Source organism: Coccomyxa subellipsoidea (genome assembly GCF_000258705.1).
Source record: "Coccomyxa subellipsoidea C-169, whole genome shotgun sequence".
In the NCBI taxonomy this organism is placed as follows: Eukaryota; Viridiplantae; Chlorophyta; class Trebouxiophyceae; family Coccomyxaceae; genus Coccomyxa; species Coccomyxa subellipsoidea.
In genome coordinates, this window is record NW_005178028.1 from 934363 (window position 1) to 955017 (window position 20655).

The window sequence follows — 20655 nt, forward strand, 5'->3', positions numbered from 1 at the left end:
CGAGGTGCGACTCATTGACAATGCATCTATAGACACTGTACATGCTGACTGTGCCTTTGATCAGGGCTACTTAGCAACAATCTTAGGCTTGATTGTGCATGCTGACTGAGCCTCTAGTCATGGGTGCTTGACACCCGTGTAAGGCTTCAATGCGCCAAGCCCCACCATGTACTCCTTACATACTCTTCCATGTGTTGGTTACTACAGCAACTAACAACAAAGATCTGGAGGCCTCACATCTGCAGCCGCTGCCAGGGAGATGGGTCTGGCTTTGATGCTTCGTGAAAATGATAGTGGGGCCTGTTGTGGTGCAGGACTCGGATGAGAAGACGGAGCGCATGGGCAGCCAGCAGGGTGCAAGCCCCTCAACGGGGTGGGGCTGCAGGCTCAGCAAGGCCACCATCAGGTGCGCACTTGCTGCGCTGCACCACAGTGGCAGGAGAAATTAGGCAAGCAGTTGGAGGGCAGCCTTCTGAGCTGCATGCTGCCAGCAAAATCTTTTGAAGGATAAGGGGCAGAGCTCCACGCCAACTGTATATTCCATTTGTATGTGCATGTAATGTCAGGCCAAGTCTTGAAGCCTCCAGCAGCGACCGGATCTGCCTCACCTCAATGCTTCACTAACCTACAAGCCAGCTTGCAGCAGCCGTCTCCGTGTGCCTGATGTTCACTGATTTGCGCCTTGTTCATGACAGGGCGCAAGGGGCGATGTACCAGCTGACTGACGTTGAAGTGATGGAGGTGGAGACTAAGCTGGGCCCTGACCCCACAGAGGAAGACCGCACAGCCGCCTATAAGCGCGCAAGGAACAGGTCTTCAATTTGAATCTTTGCAAGGAATTCACTGGAACAAGGGACATGGTTGACAAGCTGCACATGAAGCCACCTGACATGCAAGGCAGATGCTGGGGCGCGGGGGCATTGCAAAGATCTGGGGATGTGAGACTAGACATGGGCATAGCTGCCATCACTTGATTGGCTGTCCATCAAAGGCCTTAGCGTGTGCTTGGCAACAGAGATAGAGAGTACTGCCCTTAGCCCCAGCCAGGCCTGTCATTTGTGCATTCCCTGATATATGCATGCTGTGACATAAGTGCCCCACCTAGAGGTCATCTGATTACTAGTGACCAGAGGAATACATGGAGAAGACAGGTCCGACCCCCTGAGAGGCAAGGCGAGTGCTGTGGCTGTGTTGATGGTGAGTCTCTTGCTGCAGGAGCGCTGCCAGGAAGACAAGGAAGAAGAAGATGGATGCGGTGCAGGAGAAGCAGGAACAGATGCAGCTGCTGGGCGAGCAGAACCGCAACCTCATCTCCCAGCTCAACAGCGAAATTGCAAAGGTGTGACCTGGATGCGCTGGGGACTCACTCTACAGTCTAACTAGAGTGGTCCGCACATTGGCAATTTACACTAATCTTCATCTGTGTGTGAATTTGCTGGGTTTTGAGCTCCCCAGCCCCTGTCTTTGCAGCTCAACTTCCATTTGGGCAGTCCATAACAATGATGGCCCCACATTCTCAGGTGTTCCTTTAGATCGAGCAGACTAAACACCCCTTTCTAAACACTCACGTCTTGCATGGCAGGTGCTAGCTTCCAGCTCCATCTGGGTGCCACACTTGTTCACCAGGGTTCATTAATACCAGAACCTTATCAAGCAGTTCCATATGTGTCACATTGCCTCATAGGTGCCACTGAAGCAGCCCAAGAACAGGGGGATGTGATTTGATCTGCAGGATACTTTGATACCCATGCAAGCAGTCAGAAGAGAGGAGGAGAAGGTAGCACCTACCGGCCCTGGCTGATTCCAGCATTAGGCATCCTACCGGCCCTTGCTGGCACAGCTCGCTCACGCACTTTAACAGCCCAGCACCTATAAAGTCACACCACAGCATGCATAGGATGAGCAATACAGCGTCCCAGCTGCTTGGTATGATTTGTGTGCACTGGGGTGCTGCAGGTGGAAGTGTCTACCAGGGAGAACAAAATTCTCAAGACGCTGCTGCGCTACCTGCAGCTGCAGCCCGAGGCTGCCATCGCCAACCCATCCCTGGCCAATTTCGAGGCCCTCAAGAATGACATGGTGGCCTCGCCCGCTGACACCATTGCTGACCTCAGCGCTGCTGCAGCGCCGACGCCGTCACCTGTCTCCCAAGACTGCTCCGGGGGCCATGGGCCAGACGATGCTCCAAATAGTGCGCCTCCCAATGCCTCCAATCAATATTTGTGTTTAGTCCGCCCAATCTAGAGGAGCGCATGCGCAAATGTGTCCCCCACATGTTATGGCCTGCCAAATGCAAATTGGAAGCTGCAAAAGCAGGGGCTGGGAGCTCGAAACTACAGCAATTCACACATAGCTGAAGGCTGGACGCTCAAAATAATTCAAGCAAGTGCCTACGTGCGGACCACTCTATTTCTCTGGACCCTTTGGCCACAGATGACCATTAAGTGGGACAACCATGACAGGATGGGCAGCAATGCTTGTCAAGACAATTCTGGCTTGGTCTATGCGGCACTTAGTCGCTTTGAGTTCTGAAAGGACAGATACTACACTTGCTTTAGTAACCCTCTTTCCTTCACTAAAGGGAGAACCTCTTAGTAGCGCATCATGCAGAGCGGGGATGTGCAGAGGCACCCAGAATTTTGACATTTTGCCGAGCCTTGCAAGATGGGCTTTCAACCATGTCAAGTCTTGATGTTGCCTGTACTGCCAAGAAACCGCGAGGCAGCCATTTCTCCCTGCGTGTTGCTCGCATGGCCTTGTGTGTCTTACCTACATTCTCTGCTGAGTTAGTATAAGGTCATGAGAAACACCTGTGTGACATTCAGGAGCCAGGTGGGAGCGGGCTCAGAGGCTTGGCAGTGCGCGGCTGATTGACAGCGAAGCGCAGGAAGTGGCTGCAGCCGCGCTGGCAGCCAGCGAGGGCAATGTTTCTGCCGCCCTCTCACATCTGGTCACAAAGGCACTCAGCAAGCCCGTGCAGTGATGCAGCTGCGCACAAATTGGACGGAGAATAAGAACAAGATCACTTGCTACGTCTTTGAGCACCCAACATGACCAGATCTGCACCTGTGTGAGCATCATGGAGCGCTCTGTTGTGAATGCGCAGACAAGAATTCTGGCAGGACCGCGCAATGTTATTGTCAATAACTCATTGAGCTGCAGATGTACAGGTTTGGACCAAGCAGAAATAAATCTGCCAGAAGCATTTGGTACTTTGCAGCTGCAGTTGGAGGCAGAGCACCAATAGAGTTGCACGCGCTGCTAGACTCAGTTGATCAACTTTACATCCACTTAAGTGCAGAAGCTTCATGTGCAGGTTGCACTTCCGCGGAAGCTTACTTAATACTGAGAGACTGTACATGATCAACTATGCTGCATGAACAGAATATAGAAGTAGTGAATAATTATGATGGGCTCTTTGATGGCTTTCTTGTAATGACACATGAAGTATTGGCACTTTGATCAGCTGAAAGTCAAAGTGGCTTCGTTCGGTGGAAAGAAACGGTCCCAGGAACGCCTCTGCCGCCGAGACCTGTGCTCCAGTGGGATCTTGGAATGCATGAACATGTTTATTCCAGACGGATGACCTTGACTTTGAACAAAGGACAAAATGAATGGGTGTTTGCACTTCAGCAATTTACTTAGAACGCAGAAATGACTGAGCAGCGACGCTGCTGGACATCATGGTTATAAGAGCAGTTCCTCCAAAACTTTGGCTTCTAGCAATAACAGGATACGCACCAGTAGTGCTTGCATTCTTTTATGTCAATGATTTTAAGACACGAGAGCTGATTATTCTGAGCGCCATTGTCAGCTACTTGGGACTAGTATTGACCAAGGCTCTCATTCCTGTGCTTCAGCCAATACATTTGCGTCGCAATTTGTTCGGCTATGACATCAACAAGAAAGGTGAGGAGTTTGTTATTAACACAGTGGTCAGTATCGCACATGTATCAATTGCTTCCCTGAAAACTCTTCTGGTTTTCATAGATCTGGATTAGTATAGGTCAACACTGACTTTCAGTTGTAAGCTCTTACTTCACTTGAGACTGAATTTGCTGAAAGTACTAGAGAGGAATTTTCAGCACTACGCGAATTGAAAACTGTCTTTGTGTCTTGATCTGAGGGGACTAGTGCTGAGAGCATCGTTCCGATTTTATGAAGTTGGCAAAGTGTCAACGAGTTCTGTGTTGAGCGAAAGGCACATCAGGAGGGGAGAAGAAGGTGCCAGAGTCACTGGGCCTTGCACCAGGTGTCGTGTTCCTGGTCTGCATAATCCTCTTCCAGCTGCTGCAGTACTATGACGTCCCCTCAGTCTGGCACTGGGTGCAGACTTGGGGAAGGGAGGGAGCTCTGAAGCAGGCAAGCTTCACGCGCAATCCTTCAAGTCATGGCTCGAGCGTGCTGGAACATATTCCTGTAAAGGCCGGAGGTCTTCTTTGGACAAGATGCTCAGTACCGAAATCCTCTTGCAGGAGCCTATTGAGGACGCGTGGCTGGTTGATTACAATGCAGCACTGGCCACCATCTGCTTCATGCTGTTCCTGGGGTTTGCGGATGATGTGCTGGACATTCCCTGGAGGGTGAAGCTGCTTCTGCCAGCCCTCGCCTCCCTCCCTCTGGTGAGAGATTAAGCCCATCACCCTGCTGAATTGAGAAGGCAATAACTCCCTGTGAAGGTCACTCTGCCATTTGGCAAGAGAATGTGAAGCCTTTCATGAGACCGCTCGGGATCCATGCTCATGGCAAAGTTACAGCGCTAGAGGCAGCAGTTATATTACTATGATACTGTGCAGGTGGCGGCGTACGGAGGCGGCACGGGCATCTCAGTACCGCTGCCGCTGCGCTCTTTGGGCCTGCCTGCATACCTGGAACTTGGGCTGCTGTACAAGGTGCGCTGACTGCAGCACTTCCTCAAATGCACTTTCTTGCAAGCCGGGCTCTCCAAGATGCATCTAGCACCCACACATTAGATTCAGGTCCACATAACGCAGATAATCAGCTCCATCCTCTGGAGAAATTTCTGAGTCTGGTACCAACATCCTGGCTAGAGTTTGACGGAGCCAGTATGCACAGCTTTTAATAAGGCAGTGAGTGTGGTGCTTGGCGTGGCAGTCCTGTTGTATGTAAGGAGTCTTGCATACACCTTGCTCGCCACTTGCCCTTCTGCACACATTCAGAGGACTCTTCTTGAGGGGAACGGTGCGTGATGTCAGGTGTACATGGTGATGTTGGTGATCTTCTGCACAAATGCGATCAACATCCTGGCGGGAGTGAACGGGCTGGAGGCAGGGCAGACGTTCGTCATCGCGTGCGCAGTCGCCTTCCACAACATCTGGGAGCTGGCCGGCCCGGGTGGCGCGCCAGGCGGCGCGCACCGGGACGGCCACCTGTTTTCTCTGTACCTCATGCTGCCGCTGGCCGGCACCACGCTGGGCCTCCTGCTCTTCAACTGGTACCCCTCGCAGGTGAGGCCGCCCTGGTTGCTGTTGCTGGCGTGCGAGTAGAAGTGAGACGAGGTCGCTGCATGCGGCAGCATGGTCTGTGCTGTGACCGGTTTGCTGCCTTGTTTGATGCAAGAACAATCAAGGATACTTCACAGAAAGGCAAGGGGTATGAAGGACGGAGGAACTGTTCGTTACACAGCGGTCTATTGACTCTCATTCAAAGATCTCTATCATGGATGCTGCTAGAGGACATCCTTGTTCACCATGTCAGGCAGCAAAGCAGGAATGCACTCTGGTCAGAGAAACATGCTCTTATCGAGTGGTGCAGGTGTTTGTTGGGGACACGTACACCTACTTTGCCGGCATGACAATCGCGGTGGCAGGCATTCTGGGCCACCTCAGCGAAACGCTGCTGCTCTTTCTCATTCCCCAGGTGCGCAGCTCCTTATGACATTCCATGCGTGAGCTGTGACAATGCTAGTCATGTGACGCTGCAGAAGAAGGCATTTGTACGGCATCCCAAATTAGAATGCAAGACATCCAAGGCAGTGCAAGCGCAAGAAGGGAGGGAAGGCTGCCTAGCAACTTAATACAGTGCATCAACAAAACAAACATCTCCCGGCCCAGGAGCATCAATGATCCAGAAGAAGGCATGTTTGATTTCTACAGCATTGTCTTGCGTACTCCTTGATGTGCGCTTGTCTGATCTGTGTGGCATGTGCGCAGGTCCTGAACTTTGCCTACTCACTGCCTCAGCTGTTCAAGATCGTGCCCTGCCCCCGGCATCGCCTGCCTCGCTTTGATCCGGCCACCGGCCTGTTGCATGCAACGCCGAACTGGAATCTGGTCAACCTGACGCTGCACATGTTTGGCCCCTGCACAGAGGAGCAGCTTTGTTGGCGACTGCTGAAATTCCAGATGTTTTGCTGTGGGTTTGGCTTGGGTTTGAGGTGGGTGTTGACAGGCATCTACAAGTAGATTGCACAATGTGTTGCTGCCAGTCTTGATGTGTGCTCGTATTTGTAGGCAAAGTTGCAGATCATCCCAAGATTCCTGTATTAAGACAATTGGAAGGCCCTAAGATTTAAAGAGGCCGTAAGCTCGGACAGTGAACAAGAAATGAATTAATGTAGAGATCTCCTCTTTACTTTTTTTCTCCACGTGTACTTGGCTCATGTATAGATAGATTTATCTCGTATGATAATCAATTTGAGCTTCCAACTCGGTGACAGCGAGCATAATAATATCCCAGCTCCAAGCACATTACTATTCCGGATCCGGCGCGGGCACTGTGCAAGCAGCTGCTGATCTGGAGATTGGTATCCGCTTTCACATCGGCAATGTCAGAGCTGCAAAAGCACCCAAACATTGTACTGACAGGATTTTCCCCACTCACCATGCAAGAAGCTCGTCAGCCTAATGTGCAGTTAGAAACCTACCGTAAAACGCCCTACGGTGGGGTCCGGAGGGTGTGTAAAGTAATCGTAATATGGAGCACCGTGCTCGGAAATTTGCAAGTCGCATTTCTCGATTTTTGCGTGCATTGCGTGATGTAACCACACAGGACGAGCACTTAGTCCATCTCTTTGCGACTCGACTGGCCTTTGCACTCGTCATACAGTTCAGCACGCCTGCACAGGCTTGTAGATTATACGCATCCGCCTTTCGCAGCACCCTCTAAAAATGCCCAGAAGGTCCCAGAGGCCGCGCTATACCTTTCAGTCTTTTGTTCTAGACGATAGGTACAACTTCCAGCCCGAAGAGCAACAGCCAGCTAAAGCAGCGCAAGATAACCAGGACAGATCAGATGACGATCATGGAGACTATCTTGAGGATATCAGCTACGAGAATGCCACTTCATCTCTCAGCTCCATTTTTAGCAACAGGGAAGATTGTCTACTGCTCACCAAGAGCCAGGATAGCAGAGAAGCCCACTTCTTGACACCACAATATGATCTGGAGAGCAGGTCCCTTGAAGCCTTGCAGTATGGTTTTCTTGCATTGCGCTTCGTGAAAGTCGCTGGGGGTGAACACCACCTGGTCAGCTTCTGCAGGAATCCATCTTGTCCGGACCCAGCAGACGATGGCAGACTATATGAGCTGGCAGACTTTGCAAATTGCCCAGCAGCAGCTCTCTTTGGGGATCAGGCCACGCTCTGCACATGTGCAAAAGCTCTCCTTCTGGCAGTCGGCGGCCCAGAAGCATTGAAAAGGGAGATGCAGCAGGCTCAGGTTCCAGACTCAGCAGCACAGCAGCAGGCAATCATGCATGACAGCAGAGGCCAGAGGTTCTCTATAGTGCGCGCTGGCGACTGCTTCGGGGATTGGGGGGTGGTGAAGGGACAGAAGTGCCAAACATGCCCATCTCAGCGCACTAAGTGCCGTCATGTACTGAGGACTCAAGGATCAGAGGAAGGTGATGGTGAGGCTGCTGAGTGGCTGTCCACTGAGGCATTCGAGCGCAAGATCAACGAGGTGACAGAATTGCGCTGGCTCTTGTGTATGTATCTTTGCTCCTCGCATGTAAGCCTGCTTTCATTCATCAGCTTGCTTGAGGACATTTCTGACTGGCTTGGCAGAACTTGGATACTGAGAACGGGCAATTCCGGCTGACATGCATATCTCAGCAGCAGATCCCAGAAGAGTCTGAGGACGATGAAGCTGTTCTCACCATCATCACAGGTGTGCACATAACTTGGGCTATTAGCTCAGCTGATAGAGCGCACCCTGACAAGGGTGAGGTCGCTGGTTCAAATCCAGCATAGCCCACAGTAGCTTGTGGCAGTGCTAGGCAGATTTTCCTGGAGGTGACACCGTTTGCATGTATTTTGCAGAGCGCTGCGCGGGCAGGGCAAGTGTGCCTGCTGAGTGTTGTCCAGACACGATGGCATCCTGTCCCATGTGTGGGCGGTGTGACTGGCATGCAGATGACGTGCTTCTTGAGAGATGCACGGTTTTTCTGCTGGCAGCCGCTGTGGAGACATCATTCCCCGTCATGCGCTGTGGAACACCACAGTGCTCTGGAAAGCTGACCGCAGATGGCAAGGAGCATGCCATGCTGCGGCAGTCAGCAAGACATGCCTTCGGGTATGAGCTGCTGTATGACTGGGCAGCCAAGACATCTGTTGGGGGCGCTCCTTGGTTCACTTTCTGGCGTGACACCCTGCAGAGGTGCACCCCACCGCCAGGATTTGCTGTTCATGCCATTCGTGCTGTGAAGTGCTGGACAAGCCTTGTGATGTAAGGGTAAGTTTAAGCTGCTCTCTCAGTGTGACTGTGCAATCAGGTATGCTGGAGTGGGTGTGGATATTCTGCGCCGGTGGATGGACCTGCGCTCTGTCTTTCAGAGTGCTACTCTGAATTTTATTGAGCTGCAGTTTCTGGACTATGACTCTGGCCCTGGTGGGTTTGGCTGCGGCCACAACTCTGGAGTTACAGCTGATGGAATTACTCTCGGCTACCACCTTGAGCAAGCGCATTTGGAAGCGCCATATCTTGCTGCACAGGTGATGCTCGCTGCTGTAAAGCATCTGTTATCCTCGTAGTCAGATCCACCTTGCAAAAGTCCCTGTGTTAAGGGTACAAACTTAAGTGATACAAATCCTTGTCTGTGAAGGATCATCCCAGGATTCCAGAAATGAACAATGGGTGTCACTGACAGGACAGCAGCCTGGCGGCGGGGTCGACATTCAGCAACAGGATTTTTGTGCGCAACAAGAAGTTGCGTGACGTGTTGCACGCCTTCAGCTCTTCCAGGAGTGGAGGCGGGGGGATCAATGCGGAGGACTATGATTGGCTGACTGCAGAGGTGGAGCAGATGCCCCCGAGTCAGCTCTGCTGCCGTTCCTGGGCGCTGAAGAGATGGGCATGCGCATGTTTGCCTTCAAGGCTCAGCAACCCCTCCTGCACATCTTGAGCACGAGCGCTCCAGTCTGCCAGCTTGTGAAGCCGTCAGTCTTTGATGTGGTGGGGCTCATCACAGATGGCCACCTTGAGGCAGTGTCTGTGGAAATGCTGAAGCCTCTCGCTGCCCGTTGCCCGCATCTTTATGCCTTCATCAAGCAGTACATGGGCCTAGCAGAGATGCCGCCGCATGCGACTGCCCTCCTTGCGGTGCTGCTGAAGGTGAGTTTCTCGGGTAGCAACTCGAGTTCTCTCTGTTTGCAGATCATGGCGTACATGCTTTTGCAATTGCTGCAAGGTTAAAAAATATCTATGTGAGAAGCCAGTCCTTGTGAGCCCACCGTCACCAACACCATTGATTGGCATCAGGATGCATGCATGCAATGAACATCTGCAGTGCACATGTCATCACTCCTTGTCAAGTAGTACATTTGGGAATGCAGGTGGCCAAGCAGGCGTTCGTGGAGGCAGAGCCTCAAACATGGCAGTCAGTCCCCACCCGCCAGGGGGGCGACCAGCACCGCGCCAACGCAAATCTGCGTCGAGCCAGCAGGATGGCAACCACGACTACCAACCCTCTCACTTGGACGCGGGCAGAGACATTTCTGCGCACTGGGAGCTGGAGTGGTCTGGGTCCAACTGAGTGGCAGCACACGACTCATGGAGGCTCAGATGTGTACAGGCCCCTGCGCGCGTACGCTGCTGACGGCCGCAGTTTCGGCACCGTGCCCACGTGCACAAAGCATCAGCGGCAGACAAAGAAGCTGGTGCCTGGCTGCCAGTTCTTTTGGTGCCTAGAGTGCCGCAAGTGCAACCTCTTCGTGGTAATGGGGGATGCTGAGTCACCTCGCACAATCTTTGAGGCACTGTACACGAGGTTTCCGTCAGCGCCGCGGCGCTTCTGCTTTGACAATGGATGCAACGTGCACAACTACATCCTCAACCGTGAGCCACAGCACTTCAAGGAGATGGAAGTGTACATTGACGAGACCCACTGGCAAGGCCACAAGCATTGCTCAGTAGGGTACAACACTGGTGAGTCAAATGTTGTCACACTCCCCAGACGACATTGCACCACATTCTACATAGCTGAAGCAGCTTCTTTGGAGCCCTAAGGCCATTGGATCCTGGCATGCATGTCTTGTGTGCTTAGCATGTGCTATAATTCTCCAAAGCAAAGTCAGCATCTATGCATGTGCAGAGAGTCACCTGTAATTCCAAATTTACAGATATTTGATGACGATTAGGAATTTGATCGAGACTCCATGCTCAACTTCTGCTGTGCATGTGAACAGGGGAGTACAAGGATTTTGTCAACTCCCCGCTAGCGGAAGAGAAGAATAGATTCCTAGGGATGGCTCGCACGCAATGTGCTTACATGCAGCAGATTACTTTCTTGAGATATCTGAGATATTTCTTATACCGCCTCAACAAGCTAGAAGCAATCACCACCGCCGGTCAGTGCTGGTGGCGGCGGCCGTCCAAAGGCCTAAATGTATGATCATCCTAAAATGCATGTGTCATTAGGCCCATGAAGAGTGTCGACCTGTATTAACTACTATATTTGCTAAAGGCCATGGTGGTTCAAAATGAGATCATTGTTGTGATCTCTACAGATTTTAGTTTTGCCGTTGTCACACTCAGGATATATATAAATATGTTTTCGGGCACATGCATGCATATGATTCTCCATGAATCAGGGCGCCACATGTACATCATTCTCAAAGTGTGCATGCACTTCACCTTGATAGGCACTATGGCATGTGGACATGCTCACATTCAAACCCAATCCATCTTCAATTGTATACATGTGTGAGAACAGATTCCTTGAGGAACACATTCACATTTGGTAGACGGTGTATGGAAACAGCTTCTTTTTCCATCATGGGGCTTTTGTCTCAGCTGGTCATAAAATGATGTGTGTGCCTGTTCCTGATCTTCACGTATGGCATGAGTTTATTCTATGGTTGGTTGTTGACTGTCAAGAATACTGTTGCACTGGCAGTTTCATTCTACATCAGAATGATCATGGCAAAGTATCTGGTGGTTTTTATAGAATGAAATATGCTCATAGTCACGGCCACAAATTCTTGCCGCAATCAACCTGATGTTTGAATTCTTGGCTTCCTTTGGCTATCCTGTGACTACGATTGTAGATCATTCTTTTCAAATGCACTATTACACCGCAAGCTTATTGCCTTTATTGCAATGAGAACGCCACACTCATGGGCTGTAGGCCACAGCCGTGATTCTAGTGGATGGCTTGTGGGGACGCTTGGACTTCCTTGCAGGTGCAACTCCGGCAGGCAGTTCCATTGACAGGACATGTGCAGCCGCCATGGTGCCTGGTGTGGCAGGGGAGGCAGTGCATACCCTGCCAGGGAAGTTGCCCAGCCGAGCCACGTCACCTGGAACGCACAAGAACTTTGCAATCACTGACAGCTGGAACATCTTCACTTGACAATGTACACACGCTATAAAGTGCTCCAGCGACAGGCTACCTCAGTGATTCTCTTGAAATGTGTATGTGTATATGGTCATGAGAAGGACATCGGGAAGACTGCTACCTGTGCTGTCATGCGCCGCATCAGCCCAGTGCACGCGCCTGACAGGTATGGTGGCGGTCTCAGCAGGTCCCCCCGTTGATGCTGCTTGGCCGCAAGTCTGCTGAATCCTTGCCCCCCCTGATATCCCCAGAGCGCATTTTGAGACGTCTGAGATATAATACTGGTCATGGTCTGATATAGACTGCTTGAATGTGCAGTATGCTTTTCTTGCTGAGAGGATGCATAAATTCAGTCAACTCAACCAAGAGAATAGTCACCTGCCAGCCGTGCCCCACGCCGAGTGGTGCTGCCGTCAGCAGCAGGGCGAGGAGGAGCAGGCACGCCTTCTATTGCAGCGCAATCTCCAGCAGGGAGCGCAGACCCAACGCGCCCTGCCAGAGGCATCAGGCACCTCATTTCTTGCGCACATGGAGTAATGCATGCATTCTTGGTACGTGAACAAGATAATATGCTTAAACAAGCTCGCTGTCAAGTTCGTGCTATGCTTTTATTAGGGGCGCACTCTGCCTCAGCTGCCTGACGGTGCTGCGCTCCTCCATTGAGCAGGCCGCTGCATCAAGGTCCCCAGCAACGCCATCCCCGCCTTCTGTGGCAACCCCGGTTCCACCACTGACCTGCACACCCGCATCGCCCCCAAGATCTGCGGCGGCGCCAGCCCCATCCGCTGGACTGTCGCTCGGAACAGGCAGATCTCTGCCTTGACAGCCCCCGCTGGCCGCAAGCTCACTGGCAGCTCCACCCTCAGCGACATCTGCACCGCCGTCCGGCACAGCCCCAGCGCTGAGCTGAGCATCCTCACCACTTGCTGTGGCATCTGGGGTCCCCTCACTGCTCACTGAGCCCAACCACACCAGATGTGAGATGAAAGAACTATTCTGAGCCACAAAATTATTTTTGCACTGACCAGCATTTTTGCAAAAGTCAGTAAGGGACACAGCCAATCCCTCACAGGGGCGTGATAAAGAGAGTGCTGATCACCTTCGCCAGTGCCTGGCACCAGTAAGGGTGTTATGTACTTGCGGTAAGCTTCCAAGATTGCCTTGAAACGGAAATTGTCCTGATTGATACCTAAGGCCACCCTCAATCTTTTCTTCTTCTTTCCAATTGGATTGATCTTCTTGACCTACAGAGCAAGCTTCATTCAGATCAGTGAAGCCCATCCACAGATCTCATAATGGGTCACCTGTAAGAATTGAGAGCAACAGCCTCAAGCGTGACTTACCACAGCAATACCTCCAGCAGCGTGCGCAGCGTTGTGCAGGTCATGCAGGGCTATTGTGGTTCTGCACAAAGTGATAGTGCCGTCCCGCACATACATCTTGTTATGCTCTGCCTGTGGTAGTAGGCTGACTTGGCATTGTTTGATGCCTCCCTGTGTTGTGCCCTCTCCGTCCAGCAGCCACTGTCCATCCACCTTCACAACTCCAGGCGCAATAGCATCACCTGCAACAAGGGAGCTAAGCTACGACTCAACTGAATCGGGTGCATGGCACCTACAGGTGTCGGTGTCACTTGTGTAGAAACTATAAAGTTTATGTAGGAAATTTGACTCTTCTTGAGGGTCAGTGAATCTCACCTGCAACGTCCTGCTGCACCTCATCATTGCCCACTGAGCCGTTGAAACGTCGCATTGCAGCAAGGATTGCCTGCTGGGCGAGCGGGTCAAACCCAAGACTGCCCACCTTTGCGGTCAGGCGCTTCAAGAGCAAATCATTGGCTGGCTGGGCTGCATGCTCCATGATGGCTTTGAAAACCTCTGCTGATTCTACAGGCTCCATCTCACGAGGCCGCTTGTATACAACATCAGCAGGGAACCACGGCGCAATTCTCACCACGCTGTCATGATCTGGCAGGCTGTTGTAAGGCAGCTTCCCTTTTCTGCCCTTGATGGCCACATCCAAGAATTCCTCCAACACTTTGATTTGCACTAACTTCTCCAATTGCTCAAACGTCTGATCTTTGAAGCGCTGGGCCTGCTCTGCCAATCGCACCTACACAGTGATGGGTCAGACAGAGTTTCCAGTAGCAGTGCAGGAGAGCCATACTTTCACATCATAATGAATCGAGTTAGAGCATTTCACACCTGCATCTTCGCCTGAACTTGGAAGGCGGGCAACACCTCCTCTATGTTCAGCCAGTTGGGGCCGGCAAGCCCTGCCAGCCCCTTGCTGGCTCTGCTCTTTATATCATTACTGGTGTTCACAGTGACCAGCATGAAATCTAAGCCGCAGGTCCTGCAAATCAATTCAAATTTAGCAAAGGCTGTCAGCTGTGGGCTGAGGAACATAATAAGATGTCCTGCAGGCAGAGGCAGGCACCTGTGTATGTGGACGAGCTTATCCATCACAATTTTTAGCCCGTTTTTCTCTTCTTCATTCCTCCTTTTCTTGGAGGTGATGATACCCTGCAGCGATATCTCCTCATTTGTCCGGCGTTTGCGTTTAGTTGTATTTGCGGATGGGTTGGCATCAGGTCCATCGCCATTATCCGTCGCAGGAATGGCTTCAGTTATCTCTTCATTCTGCTCAGTACTACTAAGACCAGCAGGTTCGCTTGAGCCAGCCGTGGCACCCTCCATAGACACCTACACCTATTGGGCTTGAAGTGATGACAACTCCTCGGGGGTAAACGACAGTACAAAGTGTTTACAGAACAGTTATAATATCTCCATAGGACTCCCTAGGGCCTGTACAGCTTGCATAGGCTCAGAAAATATGACTTTGAGATGTAAGAAAATAAGGTGCACGGTGCTCTCATGTACATGCTAATTTAATACATTCCCTCTCTTTATCTTGGTAGGTTTTAGGGGGGTTTTCTAGCTCTAATGTGGCAGCGCTGCCCTTTGGTGGAATGTGTTCACATGATCATTCGTCTTCAGCACATCAAAGCCATCTTATTGCAGCCACCCGGTTCCCTCTTGGCAAGCAATGAATCTGATGCTTGCACAAGCTAACTACAGAACCTTTTTGAAGTATTCACCACAGGCCAATGAAGTGCGACCAGGTGGGTGTAACATCAGCAAAAGTGCAGATCGATCCTTTCTTCCAACTCGTCGCTAGACATTCATTGCTTGTTGATCTTGGAATGATACACCATACTCTTTGCATTTTTGACTGGTAAGCCTTCATATAGTACACCCTGTATGGGAGCAGATCAAGACTGACCAGGATCCATCTGCAGGATTGTATCTGGGTGGCTGGCAAGCCTTTGAGGCCCAGCCGTTCACCCATGTGTTGACTGTCATGGAAGACCCCGGCCTTCCGTTTCCACCGACACTGTTGTCGCGCCTGACCATTCCCGTTGAGGACACCCCAAGTGCCAACCTCCTAGATCGCCTCCCTGAAGGCATCGAATTCATTCGGTCAGCCCTGGCAGAAAACGGCGTTTTGTTCGTTCACTGTGCTGCTGGCGTGAGCCGGAGCGCAACAGTAAGCTCTTATGCCTTCACCTTGCCCCTCTAGTTGATGCACCCCTGTACTGATGCCTTGCAGAAGTGCAATGGCGGAGAGAAGTATGTAGTGTGCATCCGATGTCTGATCTACATGTGTTAAATTAATCGTGGATGTCCTGCAGATGGTCTGTGCATACCTGATGGCGACAGAGGGGCTCAAATTGGAGCAGGCTCTGAGTGCCATCAGGCAAGCGCGGCCGATCATCAATCCCAACAGCGGCTTCTTGATACAGCTGCAGCTCTTCCATGAGATGGGCTGCAAGCTGGACTTGCAGTATGAGGGGTACAGGCTGCACAAGATGGAGGAGCTGGGAAAGCAATGGTGGAGGGAAAAGTCAGTGGAGACGGACAGTCTGGCCCAGGTGGCAGAAGCACCAGACCTGCAGGTGACTCCTGCGCCTCTGCACCTAGAGATAGCATGCCCAGATAACCATGAATTGAAGAGCCTAGCAAGGAAGCAGCAGTGTATGATTCCATAACCAGCCGATTGTGGATACCTCATTGCCATTCCTTCTGATAGGGATGCGTGCTGTTTGACATTTCTGATGTTCCTATGACTTGTGTGCCTAGGTGGCCAGGTACCGGTGTCGGAAATGCCGACGGCTGCTTGCCACAGAGAAGAACTCAATTCAAGTTACTGCAGGAGAGCAAGGCAGCAGCAGCGGTAAGTGCCGCTGCACTGATCTCAAACCACCTCTTCTAGTGGTGAAGGTGTGTCTAAATGGCTGTGTGGCAGAGCTTGACTTCTGGTGGGAGTGCAGGCGCACAGACAGCGGAGGGGGAGCAGGAAGGGTCTCTATTTGTGGAGCCCATGCAGTGGATGACAGAGCTGTCATCGGGGGAGGTCTCTGGCAAGCTCTACTGCCCACAGTAAGTAATCGGTTCCCCCAACAGCATTCGTGTCCCACTGGATCATAAACAATTGGCCATGCATTATTTGCAGCAAGCATGTCCCATACACAAGTCTCTTCAGAGGGAAAGGTCTGTCACGGCATGCATGCCAGCATGATTTGTTCTGGTGCATGATGTGCAAGTCCTGGAGAATCCCGCTTCTGACAGACCACTAGGTCCGTAGTATCAGCTCAGCATGCACATTGATCGAAAAGCAGAGTCGTATCGAAGCGGTGTTTGTGGTTTGCAGCTGCAAAGCCAGGCTGGGCTCGTACAGCTGGTCAGGCATTCAGAGCAGCCAGCGCACGTGGATCACCCCAGGCTTCCAGCTGCACATGTCCAGGCTTGATGTGGAGAATTCCCAGGCTGCCCCCAAGGTTGTCATCAGCAAGCCCCGCTTCTGAGCAGGGCATCATCTTGCAGAGGCGCTGCAACCTCTCTCTGGCATTAACCGAAGCAGCTGCTTTCATGCTGCCTGGCATGTCGCAGGCAGTTCTTTCTTGCGCGGGTAGATAGCTAAAACCCACATGTAAGTGTAGTTCAGGAAGGCCCTCAGCGGAGGTGTCTACAGAACTTTTTCAGCCTGGGTTCCAATGGTATGTATTTTGTGTTGGGTGGTCTGTGTCTCATCTCCTGGGCAATAGCCATTGAGCACTGACTACTGATAACCTGGATATGACTCATTTCCTAGACTACTTTTTGCCACTGCCCATCTTTGTTTGTTAGGCTAGGTGTAGAGCTGAAGTACACTTCTAGTGTTGAATGCCGCAATGCGCATGCGGCATCAGTGTGTGGCTATATCTTAGCATGCTTGTCCTGCGCATTAACTTAATGCGCATTGAATGGTCTTTTTGGCGTGCCTGATGTGGGGATATTTGCCGGTGTTGTGAAGCAGCAATGCTCTATAAATCTTGGATAGAATAGCCTATAGCCTCTGGAAGCAGACCTTTCCGGCCATTGGCTGCAATACATCATGTATTGCGCAATTCATGAATCTGATCAGAATTTTGTCATGCTGTCAATGGTGTACCATGCACTTGCTGCAGTCAACATTGCATGAGGTGATCTTACTGTATGCGCTCATGAGCTTGCAGGTTAGCCTGATCAGCCTGCATGTACACATGTGCAGCTCTGCTGGTACACCTGGCAGGCCCATGGGCGACCCGGGGGTGACCCTGCCTCACTGAGATAGCTGGCACCCGCATGCACGTGCACGTGTAAGTCAGTTCAATTGGAGAACAGCCAGGAACGTCCAGTAGCATGGAACTTCGCGTTGCTGATCTGTGCAAATTTATAAGCGGGCGTGTCCCCTGAGCAGCTCACCATCAGGAGAGCAATTCAAGGGCTTGACTTCAAGCACCCCAATGTGAAGGGAGCGAAAATTCACAACACGGCAGACGATAATCCGCCACATGTTGGGGAAGAAAGTGCCTTGATCGCCTCTTGCATGCCTCAACAGATTGCCCTTGTTCCCTTTCAGAGAGTTCATTTAGGAGATCATGAGTGAACCAAGACCACCTGGTGAGGAGGATGAGGAGCTCCTGCCTCCTGGCGTGGAGCAGGATGAGCAGGAAGCTCCTCCTCCTGGGGTAGAGGAGCCTACAGAGAGCACAGCAGCACCAGAGGCTACCCTCGCTGTCATTGCACCTGCTGCTAGTGAACCTCTGGCCGATGCGGTGGCTACTCCGGTGTCTGAAGCGCCAGTCAGCGAGGCAGCATCAGAAGCACCACCTGCTCAGAGCCTTCCACCTCCAACTGCACAGGCAATAACACCTGTCGATTATTCCGCATATGGCTATGGGGCGTATGGCTATCCTCCTGTCGCAGGTGGTGGGTACGCAGCCAGTTACGGCTATGATGCGGCCTACTGGAACTACTATTATCCCCAGGGCTATGCTGCACCGCCTGCCGCAGGTGTGTTTCTTCTCTCGCAATTCCCTTGATACAAGTATGCTTTCTGCTGTCATGTTGCAGTAGGCTCATGATGTGGAAGCTTTGACTAAAACAGAGCTGGATCATCCAGGTAAGGGAAACCTCGTTGCACGAGTGGGTAAGTATGGCCTTTATTTGGTGCATGTCACTTTCAGAGCACTTTCAAGACTAACGCTGCCCTCTGTCCGCGCCAGGAACTGGTTTTTCTTGTTGTTAAGGGTCGGCGTAAGGTACAGAAAGCACACCATGTGCGCTGATTCCCACCTCTGAACTCGCACCCTGCCGTGCTCGACCTTTGCCAGTGCCAGGATGGGTCCCAACAAGGTCGTTGCTGCGCAGGATACTACCCGACGGGGTACGAGGGTTACTATGGCTATGACCCCAACATAGCCTATGACCCTAGTGCGGCAGCAGCCTATGACCCCAACGCATATGCTGCTGCGGCGGCGGCCGTCCCAGCCGCCGCGCCGCCAGCCTTGCAGCCGCCAACAGTGCCGGGAGCAGACACACCAAGCGCAGCCGCGCCAGATTCCTCCACCACACCCGCTCTTGCGAGTGCCCCTGCCGAGGCCTCGACAGAAGCTGCAGCCGTCTCGGCAGCTACCGCTGCGAGCACAGCAGAGGCCGGTGCAGCAGCACTGCCCGCGCCGGTGGTCGACCCTGCAGCGGCAGCTTCCCTGGTGCCTGTGGCAGCTGCCCCTGAAGCTGCCACGGCCGGCTCCGAAGAGCTGCCCGCCACGCAGGTGTATCCGCCGGCCCCGCCACTGGCACCGGCCGCCCCTGCAGAACCGCCTGCGGAGCAGCCACGCGTTGTCCAGGTTAGCCATCCTCAGCGTCATGCTTGTGCACCCCTTTTCTTGCACAGAGTAACAAGAGTGATCTGTGGTGGCATCTTGGAACTCGCTGGACACCAAGGTGCCAGCTTGGTATGCCAGACGTGAAGGCAGCTGGGTAGAAAAGGCCCGGATGCAAAGGCAGGACCTGCTCGGGCATCATGCATCAAATGCATTGACATTTTATTGGGCTCTTGAGGCAGTAGCGACGGGAGCCTGTGATGATCTTCCAGGTGGTATCGCTGAGCGAGGAAGAGAGGCAGCGGGCTGAGAAGGCCAGGGCAGATGCAGAGGCGGCGCGCAGGGCGGCCGATGAGAAGCTGGCCGCAGAGGCCGAAGCGCGCCGCAGGCGTGATGCCGAGCGCGTGAAGCTGCAGTTTGGGCCCCCGGCCCCGCCGCCCCCTGCCGTGAAGGCTGGGCCGACCCCCGAGGAGCTGGCGGCCGCCGCTGCAAAGGTATTTCCCGAGCCTCAAGTTTGGAGCATTCCATAAATCTTGCTGGCAGACTGCTCTTCTGCAGATGTATGCTCTGTTCTATTCAGGTCTTTAGAGTCCGCCCAATCTAAAGGAGCACCTGAGAAAGGTGGGACAGTCGTTTTATGGCCTGCGCATGTGTAAATTGATTTGGAAAACAGGGTTGGGGAGCTCGAAACAATAGCAATTCAGAAATAGATGAATATTAGAGACTCGGAATTGCTCTAGCAAGTGCCTACGTGCGGACCACTCTAGTTGCTAAAGTAAGAGTAGGGGATGCCATCAGGTGTGAAGTAATGTAGAGGTTTATAGGCTCTTCTGATTATCAGGGGGAATGAAGGCGGTGTTGGCCTTGCTCTACACTGAAGTTTTCTTTTTCGATCTGGCTTCGAAATTGCTTCTACGCAATTCTATGCTGATGATGTTAGTTGCGGCGCAGATGCAAGCCCTGATGGCCGAGGCGAATGCAGCCAAGGCCAAGGTAGCGATGGAGAAGGAGGCGGCCGAGGCCGCACTGAAGGCCAAGAACAGCATGCCGGTGATGCTGCGCGGCGCCAAGCTGAACATTGCAGTCAAGCCTCCGGTGGCAGGGAACGCGCTCAGCGCGGCTGCAGCCAAGGCTGCGCAGCTACAGCAGCAGCAGCCGCCCGCCTCCAGTAGCACTGGAGCTGGGGAGAGCGCCACCCCCGGCGGACTTGCCAAAACAGGTGCTGCACCCGTCTGTTAACTCGCCATTCATCGCATGCCCATGCGGTCTCTATGTGATTCAAGCTGCCTAATTGCATGCCCGCGCAGTCTCCTTGTGGTTGAAGACGATCAGGACAGGCAAACGTTCAGGGATACAGAGAACACTGGTATGGGGCGTTGCGCTAGAGGACAGCTCTGTGTTAATGGCACGAGCAAAGGAGCCAAAAGAAAATCAACCTGCATGTCAGTGAGACTGGTCTCTTGAGGATGATTGTGGTATCCAGGCTCCGGCAAGACGCTTTTTCTGCCGCCCACAATAACGATGGCGATGGCAAAGCCAGTGACACCTGCGGCGGCGGCGCGGCCGGCGTCGCCCCCCGGCGCTCGCGGCGGCTGGCGGCGCTCCCCGGCATCGCACTCGCCCGACGCGGCCGCGCGCGGAGATTATGACATCCGCCGCGACCGGCGCAA

General features: G+C 52.6%; 4 protein-coding genes and 1 non-coding gene across 5 annotated transcripts; 4 read left to right on the forward strand and 1 right to left on the reverse strand.

The window, feature by feature from the left end:
- The first annotated feature begins 3587 nt into the window (after positions 1–3587).
- On the forward strand, positions 3588–6667 carry COCSUDRAFT_54347 (hypothetical protein). The gene is made up of 7 exons (XM_005645021.1): positions 3588–3909; positions 4202–4362; positions 4476–4622; positions 4797–4892; positions 5217–5468; positions 5776–5880; positions 6174–6667. Exons 1-7 carry the CDS (start codon positions 3684–3686, stop codon positions 6423–6425), a joined length of 1239 nt encoding a protein of 412 aa, XP_005645078.1. The 5' UTR covers positions 3588–3683; the 3' UTR covers positions 6426–6667.
- A 1477-nt stretch (positions 6668–8144) lies between these two features.
- COCSUDRAFT_t56 lies at positions 8145–8216 on the forward strand. The gene has a single exon. It is a non-coding gene; the product is annotated as a tRNA-OTHER (tRNA).
- Positions 8217–9542: 1326 nt separating this feature from the next.
- COCSUDRAFT_30675 (hypothetical protein) lies at positions 9543–10986 on the forward strand. Its single transcript, XM_005645022.1, has 3 exons — positions 9543–9572; positions 9794–10385; positions 10646–10986. The coding sequence occupies exons 2-3, from the start codon at positions 9905–9907 to the stop codon at positions 10849–10851; spliced, it is 687 nt and encodes a 228-aa protein (XP_005645079.1). The 5' UTR covers positions 9543–9572; positions 9794–9904; the 3' UTR covers positions 10852–10986.
- A 587-nt stretch (positions 10987–11573) lies between these two features.
- COCSUDRAFT_57683 (hypothetical protein) lies at positions 11574–14132 on the reverse strand (the record flags this gene model as incomplete). Its single annotated transcript, XM_005645023.1, has 7 exons — positions 11574–11758; positions 11918–12034; positions 12175–12288; positions 12420–12752; positions 13151–13360; positions 13494–13890; positions 14001–14132. 7 exons carry the CDS (start codon positions 14130–14132, stop codon positions 11574–11576), a joined length of 1488 nt encoding a protein of 495 aa, XP_005645080.1.
- A 1063-nt stretch (positions 14133–15195) lies between these two features.
- Positions 15196–15604, forward strand: COCSUDRAFT_8780 (phosphatases II; the record flags this gene model as incomplete). The annotated part of the gene is made up of 2 exons (XM_005645024.1): positions 15196–15345; positions 15491–15604. Coding segments are annotated over 2 exons (264 nt in total), but the record flags the coding sequence as incomplete, so codon positions are not given.
- Between the last annotated feature and the right edge of the window lie 5051 nt (positions 15605–20655).